Raw genomic sequence first — 11780 nt, forward strand, 5'->3', positions numbered from 1 at the left:
CCCCCCCACCCCCTGAGTGATCCCCAATTATGTCAAGAGGGAAAAATGGTGTCCCTTTGAAAAGTGTTCTTAATCAAACCCAATTAATTCCGCTCCTTTCCCTTATTATTTCCACCGTGGACCACGTCCCGCTAGTCAGCCTGTTAACTAGAGCCTTGGCCCCTGCGAAGGTCACGCTTGGCCAAGCAAAATAACATAATAATGTGTGTAATTAATTACTAGTTCTGAGTGCGTCTCTAGCAAATTCTGGATGTTGCTACATTAAGTCTTTCTGACAGAGGTGTGGTGAGAGAGTTATAACTAAATACATCATAGCCTTTTCATCTACATCCTCTCCACTGATTTATTATGCGAAACTGCAGGGACATAAATGGTATGAATACTGAGCAAGCTTAAAACCTAGTATTACTGATACTATTAACATCTATCCCACAAACCATTATATAATTGAGCCTGCATTATAACATTCCTATTTTCAACCATTGTTCCTTTGTAATAATAACAGTAGTAATCCATTATTGCACCTTTCAAAACAAAGTTACAAAGTAATAAAATCCAATGAAATGACAATAGATAAAAACAATGATATAGGAGAACAAATAATCAGATAGGATATGATATGACATAATAAAACAATAAAGGAGTTTATTATGTAAAAGCACATTTTAAAATGTGTGTTTTTGAAGCTTGAAACTTTTAAAAAAACACTCAAATTTTATTTTCCCAACCCCTAAATCATCTGACAAAATAATTTGCTCTATGTCAATGGAAAAAATAATTTGACTGTATCACAAGAAATGGTGAAAATTGAGTTGAGATTGTCTACCTGCTTATACAATTGCAAAATATTCAGATGCAAAACAAGACCTCTATACAAACCTCCATCTAAAAATAAATTTGAGCAGCTAAGACACACAGGCTACTGGAGGGCAATTAGAACTTGAGCCCTTGTGGCCTCTGCAGCCTAGCAGGCGGGGCCTCCTGACACCCCTGGTTGGGCCTGATGGAGTGGAGCTTCATCTGTCTAACGGCCTGGCAAAGGTCCACAGGCCTGGACGAACACAACAGGCCTCCATCAGGCCAGCTCGTCTGTCACAGCTTACATGGCCTATTGTACACCAGCGCTCATTAACGGCACAAAGTCATCTTGGTGGCTCACTAATGCATGTGTAGAAAGAAAAACAAGATCCACAATCAGAGTGCCTCTACAGTGGTGCTATTGTAACTTTATTCTGTGTTTCGCACATGGAAAATAAAAGTCACATTCTAAAAACTTGAAAGAACTAGAAATTCATACATAATGATATTGATTAAAAAAAATGTGTCTTCTAGTCATAACAATGTTCCTTTTTTATTTCTTTGGCTTTTTAGTCCACTGTTGTCAACAGGGATTATCAGTCAGTTCAATATGGTATTGACAGGAGGCTTACATTGCCAGATGATTTCCCCTCAAAGCATGGCAGTACACACAGCAAATAAACACATACAGTATAAAACACACAAGCAGCATCACCATGACCTTCTGTCCCTGACAAACATCAGTGCAACGTCATTTCCTTCTTGTTGTGGTCCAACAGTTACATCAAACTGTGCTTCTTCCAAGAGGTGAGAGAGGCTGCCAGCACCCATTAACTTTCTCACTCTAAATCCACCTGACTTAAGTGAATATTTTGTCAACAATGCCATGAAATGCATCATGTTCATGAATGCCAAAAGATGTATCCTTTACCAATAAGGATGAGGACTATGATAGTGCATAACAAAAAACATTATTATTTTATGCCGTATCTCTTAATTTGAAAAAGGTAAATGGTCAAGTTTGAGGGGAGGAGCGAAGTTGACTCAGGTCTTGAAACGGCTTTTGCAGGGGCATCTGAGGGCATGCTGTCTGTGGCTGAGAATCCGGGGTTAATCGCTTTAAAAGCAGTAATTAGGTGTTAAGAGGTATGCTTGTCTGTTTAAATTAGCCTCCGGACCAGATTATGCTCTGTGACTTCCGATAACCTCCCCCATCAGGGCACAGTGCTCTCCAAAAGGCCAGTTTCATTATTTAAATTTTGAGAAAGTACACATTTTGGCTTTTAAACCAAATTAAACTTGATTTCAGGGAACTGGTTTTTAAATAATCACATGTAATGACTTTCAAAAGCAACTGATCATATTCTACAAAATGCTGGTCACAGTTTACTTGTGCAATAAAAAAAAATGATAGAAAACAGAAAGGTAAAACTGAAACCAGAGTCATATAAGGTAAAACACTTTCCAGCGAATGCCCTGAAAGCACAGCGTTCATTAATCCTCATGAAGATACTTTCACTTCAAGGGGGTAAGAACATTTGATACCCAGGTATATGAAGACAGAGTAAGGGTCAATCGTATTTTTTTATAAAAAAATATGTTATTTCCACAAAAAAGCACATACATCAATTAAGACAAATTTCTTAACATTCTCATCATGTAATATGTCCAAATAGAAAAATGTTGTTCCTACTGACCGCATGGCTCTACCTAGCCTCTCATATACTATATTGCTGTTTGTCAATACTGTCTGAAATTTATCAGAAATATACTAAATTATTCCAAGTTTTAAACATTCGTGTTGAAGATGTTGTCTTATTTAAACAAAAATCTGTTCCCAAATCCCTTGAGCTATACAATGGTTCATTCAAACTTCATCACATTTTTAAACAGAAATTTAATAAAGTTCACAAGAAGTTCATTTTAAGACTCCTTTGGTGTCATGTACTCTCCTCACTGGTACATGAAACAAACAGTAGAAAAGCAGTTTGTAAACATTCACTGGAGCAGTTCAAATATCTGTCCACAGTTCCTTATCAGATCACATGTGCTGCCAGGTTTTATCCATTGACTGAATGTGCTCTTTGGCCTTCATCCTGAGTGCTGCGATGCTTGAACTCCTGTCGTCCTCCATCGGGTATTTATCGTTGAAGCTGGGCGGGCACTGGTAGGGAGGAGGGCCCATTGGCTGCATACCTTGGACCATTCCAGGTGGTGTGTTGAGGAAGCTGTGGCTTGCATAGGCAGGCTGTAGGCCCTGTGGTGAGCCCATGAATCCTGGGATGGTATGCATGGGTGTGGCACTGGAGATGGGCGAGGTAAGCCAGGGATCTAGGGGCATCGGGTTGGCCACTGGCCCCACGCTCGGAGGAATCGGGGGACGATTGAAGGACAGCATGGGAGAATCATGAAGCTTCATAGTGCTAGTGTCCATCTTCTCTTGACGTCTCCACTTGGCCCTCCGATTCTGGAACCACACCTGGCCAAAGAGAAATAAAGATGAGATGGTGCCTGTGAGGCACTGAGAGACAATAGCACTGATACTACCACTAGGTGGTGCAGAGGTCAGAATCTTTCAAATGTATTTTGCCCAAAAACTTTCTGAAATAAATTTTCAGCATCTCTGAAATAAATAGATGTTTAATCCTTATGTCGTCCAAAGCTTGTATTTGCGGTAAAACAGATTTATGGATTGAAACAGTGGTTTTATCAGAGGTGAGTTATTTGGTTCTGGGTGCAAAAGGAAGGATGAGAAAAATGACGATTAAATGATGAATGATGAAAAATTGTGGATCTTAAGATATAAATTACTAAGCATTTCCGGCCCTAATTAGGGAAATATGTCAAGCCAGAAATTGAAGCTGCTGTTCCCTGTAGTATGTTCTCCGTAGTGTAGTCCTTACCTGTACTCGGACCTCAGGCAAGTTAACCTTCATTGCCAACTCTTCGCGGCTGTAGACATCAGGATAATGGGATTTCTCGAATGCTCGCTCTAGCTCATGAAGTTGATAGGTGGTGAATGTTGTACGGTTTCTTCTGTGTTTCTTTTTAGTGTGTTCTTCCTCTTTAATGGGGTCCGGAGACCCCTCAGCATCGTCCAGATCCTTCTGTAGATTGCTCATTTCTTCATCACACTTGTCACTGGAGAAAAGGTCAGATTCTAAAATAAAAGACAGAATACATATTTGAATAATATGTGAGAAAATGTCTCTCCATTAGGACCTACCAAAACTAATGTACTTTTTTTTTTTTTTAAATGGCTTGCAGCTGGCATCAAGCCAGTAAGCCGTCCTTTAAATTTGGCAACACCACCGTTGTGACGTATCTTATTTGGCTGAGTAAAGGCAAGGACAGATAGAGGAAGCTCGAGCTAAATGACCAATGAAGGATCTTAGAGAGGTCGGACTAGTGTACATTTAAAACTGCAAAAACAAAATTGTGAGTCACTGAATCTCAAAGGTTTTCTAAATATAACTTGGTCAGTCTGTATACATACTGAATCATTTTTTTAACGAAAGTTTTGACACCTTAAGATAATAGCTAAAATATTTCTCAGAGCAGCCAGATCAAACAGTGAAATCCTAACTTTCCTCCTCATGATAGAACAGTTTAATGACTGATGCCCTTTATACAATTGAGGGCTTGTAAACACCAGGGGTTTGGCAAGTCCAAATTATATCACATCTTTCATTGAATTCTTCCCTTGCAATAATCCCACACTAACAGATGCTACCACTTAAACCTTTGTGTCCCCGCCTCCTGTAATAACAAGGGACTTAAGTTGGCTTCTGCACAAGCCGAGTAAACAGTCACAGTCCAGATTAAATGGATGTACATTAGGGCAAGGGAGCCATGTGTTTCATGTACCAAAGCCTGTTAATCATACCAAATCACTGAGGCAAAATGGTCTACAGATCATTGGATCATTTGGAATAATGACGCCAAGTAGCAAAAGCTTTGTGTTCGAAGTCGTTCATGAAATCTTTAAAGCAAATTATTTTTTTTAGGAATACACCATGAATAAGGAATGAGGTGGATGATTGCATTTTATATTCAAATAAAAGTTTGTACACATCAGCACAATCCCCTTTGAATTACGCTATCATTAAACATAATATGTTAAACTCTAGGTCAAACATGATATATCATTGTCACAAGGACAGTTTTATTTTTGGTCAGGAGTCACTCTTTCAGTATAGGAGTCACTTGGCTCTGGCATGGTATTATACAATGGAAGTCACAGACAATAAGCACCCATATAAAGGTGGTGTGGTCTGCCATACCACTCTTAGAAGCAAGTGTTAAAGCAGTGACAGAAGGTTTTCATTATGTGTCTCCATGTAGAATAGAGACTATATTTCACTTAGTTTAAGCTTCATATAGATTCTAGGAGTAGTCTATATTTGATTATGTCAGATATCGTAAGTAGGTAAATGTGAGGACTCGGCAGTGTAGTGCTGATGAGCAAAGCTAACATTATCTTTAGCACTATGTGCCATTTGCTTTGCATCCATCTCTTCTTGGCTGACCCTTGTGTTTCTGTTATTGTACTGCATATGCAAGAGTCCAGATGTATGAAATGGAATTTCTGAAAAATGACTGGGGTAAATGCTTAAATGTAGTCCTATGCCTCTCCTTCTCCACTCACCAAAACTCACCGCTATTGCTCGTTTTGGCAAATTCGAGACTTAAGTATAACTAATATTAACTTCACATCACTGTCATTTCAGAACTTCTGATAAATCATCATGAGATTGGTTGCATAAAGATGACGCAGTACTTCTTTATGGAAGGGCAATGGTCCAACATAGAGGGAAAACTGTGTGGGAGTACTTTTAAACCGGACTCAGGGGACTCGGACAGACTTAGTACAGCCCTAATTCCACTTGTTGCACAGTGAAAGGGAAAATCTCCTGATCGACATTGATACTGAAAAAGTGTATTGGAGAGTTTTTGTAAGTGACAATAGTTTCTTTTCTGAAAGGACTCACCATGATAGGAAGCTTGTTGGGAGCTGTCACCCAGCTCTGGAAGATGCCCATATGGGTCTGATGAGACCTGCTTCTCAGGATGCTGTGGGTTTTCCATGTTTGTTTTTTGGCTCTCCTCATCTCCTACTGAATGCAGTAAAGGTTCCTGGTCTTTAGTGAATCCCAGTATGACATCGATACTATGGACCCTGCCTCCAGCACTTGACCCAGCACCTTTTGCCATGTCATAGTTGTCCAGGCAACTATCCTCCACTATTCCCATAGTATCCATTGACAAATGCATCCGAGCCTTTGAAGACAACTTATTTCTTCTTTGCAAAATTAAGCAAGATGCTACTAAATCAGACAAGGCAGAGCAGTTGTTGGACAGAGCTTTTTTTCTGCTTCACGTGCAATGGAGAAGATTTACTGTATGTGACGTGTGAAGGCTGTATCCCTCAAGGAATGCTTCAGTGAGTCTGAATGTATTGTAGACACAATAGCAGAGCAAACTCACATCTTTGACTGTAAAGGAATGAGAGAAAAGACCAAAGACATTAAATATACAGTCAATCTGTGCTCTTAAATTTAATATGTAATTTAATGGCTTATTAATCGCTCTAGACTTTTACATATATGAGTTGTAGTAAAATTAAACATCTTAATGAATATCTAGCAGGCAGGTTCCCTTGTTTTATTAAGATGAATAACTTTCAATAGTAAGAGTAAATGTCTTCCATGCCCTGCCACAAGAAACTTCACCAAGTAATGCTATGTTACTATAATTTACATTATGGTGGATCATCACAATCATAAACAGTCAAGCGTTGCTGACTACCTACAAGCCATTTGTTTGGCAAAAGATAAACCAAGAAAAACGTTTAAAGGGTAAAAACTTGAAAAGCTCATCAATGAAGAACATTTGTTCTTTTTGGATCAGCAAACCTGTTTACTTTATAATGTTTATAATGTTAAAAAGTCATCTAATTTGCAAGTCTGGCTCTCATCAGTCTAAATTTAGAGATTTTAAACCTTGGATTTTAACTTTTACGTAGATAAGCAATTATTTTGGTATAAAATCAACCATTTTAGAAGTTCTTAAGAGGCACCAAAAAGCCAACATTTTGTTACTCTCGAATACAAAAATAAGCATAATTGAAACCTATACATCAATAGATTCTGTAATTGACTGAATTCACAGTAAGGAAGTACATAAAGTAATCTTACCTTCTTCAGGTTCCTACAACAGGCTATGCTACGCACATGGTGTCTCTGCAGTCCATAAGTAGGAGAATGACACTTACAATATCTTCTGTAGGCACTTGTTACTCCCAGTTAAGTCCTTGAAATCCCCTGCACACAAGTGAGCAAAGAAGCTGTTAGAGTCCGAGCGCAACAAGCACATGTAATGTCTTTCTCTCCTGACAAAACTGCCCTTAACCACACAAGACACCAAAGCTTGCAGGAGAATGGTAGTAAAACCAAAGGGTTTAAGAGGTTTATTAATTGGAATCCTTCCCCTTTAAGAATGACTGACAGTTGTTTTCTGGTCAAGTAATTGCTCCAAATGTGTCCTGCATTCAGACCACAGAGGGAGGCCATTGCTAATGAAGCCTCGACAAAACTTTCTTTCAAAAAATCTATTGTCTGAAAGATAATGGCTCGTACTGAGAGGTTTCGCTAATCCCTTCATTATAGACAATGTAAGGGAGAAAAGACACAGAGATGGACTTTTAACTTGAATAGCTGCACACTGTAAAGACTTGTTTTCCAAAAAAAAATGTAATTCATGTAGGCACTTAAATTCTTTATGTGCTAGATTGTGTCTGGGATAGCTGACAATAATAATGAATTAAAATAAAACAAAAAAGTGAATTATTAGTTCAAAGGGAATTCTTTTGTGGGTGGAAAAGCAATGTTGTCATGGTTTCTATGCCTATTAATGCCTATTATTACCTCATTTTAGAAATGTTGTCTAATTATACAGTTACTATAACTAGAATCACAACTTAACAGAACTAGTTGCCCTGTTTGTTATTAATATAACAACAACAATAATGATAATACTGTTAATAATAATAGTAATATTTGATAACAATTCGATCAATGATAATAATGATAATAGGGTTTCTGATTTTTCATCTTTATACCAGAGGGACCAACAAGAACCCCAAAACGCAAGTGAGTAACAAACTACAATCCTCTATTTTACCTAGTTTACTCAAAAAAGCGCAGTTGTGGACAAGACTCAACCCAGTCATAAATGTATTACTATTAACAGGCTGCTCTGTGAATATTTTTTGTAGCTCAGCCCTTGACAGTTCACTTTAGAATTGGGTTGGGGGCATCAGGGGCATTTTATCCTGCATCCAGCGAGTTTCTCCTTTGCCAGCTGGCACAACCAAAGCTGTGGCAGCTCCAGTAGGTGTTGCAGAGATCAATCCCATCCTTAATGAGCCTAAAGACTTCACTAGAGATTTTCTCTGACCTCACTCCTCCTATCTGAAGCTATTTTTAGGAGTTCTCTGCATGCCAATAATACCAATAAAAGTGGTGCTGAATATATTCTTTACAGTATATGTATTAAATTGTTTTTTTCAGCAGCAGTATGTTGGAAAAAATATTGTATGTACATATGTTGTTCATTTTGACAGCAGTCCCAAGCATTAGCCAAGCCACATCAATAACATACTGACTTTATTATATTATGTTAATGTACCTTTAACACCCCACCGTTTTTCAGGATGGTCTGCCTACACTCAAACAGAATTTGCCTAACACAGCTACTTTTAGTTCTTTAATGTACATTCTCTGTCTTCATCTTAAACATGATCAATGTAAATGGTCACATTTGATAAAAGAAAATAACTTTTGACATGTATTTATGATTCTAGTAATGGTCTTCCATCCGTGGATACGCCAGTCCCTAAAAGAGGAAATGCAAAGAAACTTAACACTTGTCCACACAATTGGCACATGTCTAAGCAGCTGTGGACTACTAAAGGCTAACAAGTTTAAAGCCATCTGGCAACACTGGGCAGCATTATCAGTGGTTTCTATGAGCTGAACTGTTGTAGGTCGGGTAGCTCCTTTTCTTGGACGACAAATTCGTTTTCCAAGAAAGCAGTGACTGTAAAGCCAATTACTTTTGCCAGTAAGCAATGAAATAAAGAACTTAGAGATGCCCCTGTGAAACGGATTTGTCATGAGGTCAGTTGCTGCCATATGGTGATTACAAAGAAAGTCAGGCCTGTAGGGTGTTTTGCGGAGCCATCTCTCTCCTACACTCAATAGAGGCATAAAATGAAAAAGCATCAAAAAATCATACATTTCTAATTCATTTATGTATTTATTTGTTAATAAGTAGTTTTTAAATGACTGGTAGTTTTCTTATATCATAGATAGCTGATACCGTAAGACAGTCAGTGGACTTAGTAGCTCATAATAAGTCTCATTAAATAGTGATGCAAGTGAGACAAAGAGTCAGTCAACATAATCCAGTTGTTGCCTAGAAATGTATATTTATTGAACAAATATACAACAATATGCACTTGATGAATTCTGTTTTCTGACAGAAAAGCATCATAAAACTGATGTGGTCAGGTTGAAAAATGTGTTAGTTTAGATGTGGGTAGTTTATAAACAATTGTATCAAGTTGTATTGTGGGAAATGTAGGATCTAGTTTGATGGTTAGGGACTAAAATGCTGTTTAGGTTGTGATTCATTGTTTTTAAAATCTGTCTCTTGTGAGACCCCCAACTTAATGAAACTGCAGTTCTGAATCACCAGAGAACCACTTCAAATTGCAGGCAACATACCTATTTAACATTTGGACAAGTCATAGCAAAAAATGGACAGCTAGGATTTATAACATTAATGTTGGCTCAGTTCCAAGAGTTTCAGTGTAAAATGTGAGCATGGGCCTTGAGCTTATAAACCTAAAATGAATTCTGCGTTTTGAATTGTTTTTTTCTTAAAGCTATTTGATAGGTCAGATGGTCTTATGTTGTACATTTGTTTTTTATGCCACTGTTGGCAGAAAATGGTTCATTCATTATTGGATCCAATTCAAATATTTCTTATGACCTTTACTGTTTGGCACACTTAATTAATGGCTAATATCTGTATGAGACTTCTGAGATGCTCCTAATACCACCCCAGTCGTAGCCAAGGGAAATTGATAATCATTTTATCACATTAATATATTAAAGCTGTCCCTCTTTGCTTGTTTCCCCATTATCCTAATTGAGTACAAATTGGTTAAGAGGGTGCAGCATAGCTATCAAGCTCCTTAGTTTTATCAGATGACGATTTAAGCCTCTGAGATCCTATTAGGAAGAAATCTGCTAATGTTTAAAGGCGCTGTGTCAGCTTACAGGGGGAAAGGGGGATGGTGAGCAGCAGGGGGATGACAGGGAGATGATGGAAAGGGAGGGTAAAACGCTGAGAGACTGGTCATGTGATCAACTTGAGCTGAAATGTCAGGGGAAAGCTGACTCTCTCACATCTTGTACAGTCGTGGACGTGCTGGTTCATGATCATTTTGTGTGAGCCACCTAAGTTCAGGATCTTTTTACATTATAAAGTTCATGTTTAGAATTTTTAAACTTTAAAATAAAAACAAAACAATATCCCACATGGCTATAGATGGCATAAGTTATAAACCTTTGTCTCTTTATTATCAACCAAAACAAGTAATCTGACTTACAAGTAACTGTGAGAAGCAGGCAGACAAACTGTGTTTACTGACAAGGAGTATCCAAAGTGTTCCTGAGCCCAGTCATGATGTCCCATCCTTGTGAATAACTGAGCCTTTTGAGCAATCTCTTTTCATATTTAATCATGATACTGTTAGCAATTAACCTGCGTACCTGTAAAATATTCCAAATAGGTGGGTTTTTTTGGCATTCAGAATTTTTCCAGTCTTTAATGAAGTAAAGCATTCATTATACTGTCTTCACTGTATTTAAGTGATCATATGTCAAAAAGGATAAGCAAATTATCACCCAAAGCTTTATGTTTGTTTCATACATCATCCTAACTTTGCTTTTTTACTTAAGTTGAAATTTTAACTGATGCAGACTAAGCTGTTAGGCAAAATCTTTGGAACTGTCAGGTTTCTTTTAATCCTTTGGTCTGTCATAATAGTCAAAGGAGTAAACTTTCCATCCACTTAACCAGACGAGGATCTTTCTTGAGCAATGTTAAAAGCTTCTCTCTTAAAGTGTAACCTTTTAAACAGAGCTGTTGCGTCAATGCCACAAAAAAGGAGAACTTCTTAATACATGATAGACTTTAATAATTTAACAGATTTAGATAAAAAGTCACACAACTGGTCATACTGTACAAGAAAACTACTTGTAACTTTAAATAGCAAATTGATATAAAGGTCCTATTTGTAAGAAAAGTTGATTTTTGAGTGTCATTACCCACTCAGACGCTTTGAATCTCCCAACTTGTCCAAAATCACTCTTTGAGATGGCTACCGCCCTATCCTGAAAACCCCAATGTGTCATAATGTGACGAGTCAGGAATGAGACTCAATAATCAACTTGTCTTACAAATAGGACCTTCAAGAAAATAACTTAAAAACTTTGAGGTAGAGAAGTCCTCCATACCAACAAAAGTTTAATTTACAGTTAACTAAAATACCTGTGAAAAGGAACGATAAATCTTGCCAGACAAAGATTATTACGTGGATAATACACAGGTTGAATCTCAAAGCCACAGATGCAGATGGTGCAGATTAGGACTTGGCGGTATATTGATATTGTTATTATTATGTTAAACTGGATGTTGTCCAAGATTTTGGATATAGCTATATCATGATATGGCATCAGTGTTTCTTTTCCTGATTTTAAAGGCTGCATTTCAGTGATTACAGCTATATCAACTTTAATGAGCATTATTTAGTAGAGATGTCACTGTGTTGTGAAAGTACATGTAGATGTCAATAAATGAGTAGATACTGTCACTAAATTATTAGGTCCCTAAATCTGGAAGTCACTATC

General features: G+C 37.6%; 1 protein-coding gene across 2 annotated transcripts; it reads right to left on the reverse strand.

The window, feature by feature from the left end:
* Positions 1-1194: 1194 nt before the first annotated feature.
* On the reverse strand, positions 1195-7260 carry LOC115573324 (retinal homeobox protein Rx2-like). Of its 2 annotated transcripts, none has more exons than XM_030404062.1 (4): positions 7073-7260; positions 5790-6293; positions 3702-3958; positions 1195-3277 (listed from the first exon to the last, which is right to left on the reverse strand). In XM_030404062.1, exons 2-4 carry the CDS (start codon positions 6070-6072, stop codon positions 2840-2842), a joined length of 978 nt encoding a protein of 325 aa, XP_030259922.1. In that variant the 5' UTR covers positions 6073-6293; positions 7073-7260; the 3' UTR covers positions 1195-2839. The 2 variants fall into 2 exon arrangements, with proteins under 2 accessions (XP_030259922.1, XP_030259921.1); XM_030404061.1 differs by having other exon boundaries at positions 6996-7260.
* Positions 7261-11780: the final 4520 nt, after the last annotated feature.

The sequence above is a fragment of the Sparus aurata genome, chromosome 21 (genome assembly GCF_900880675.1).
Source record: "Sparus aurata chromosome 21, fSpaAur1.1, whole genome shotgun sequence".
In the NCBI taxonomy this organism is placed as follows: domain Eukaryota; kingdom Metazoa; phylum Chordata; class Actinopteri; order Spariformes; family Sparidae; genus Sparus; species Sparus aurata.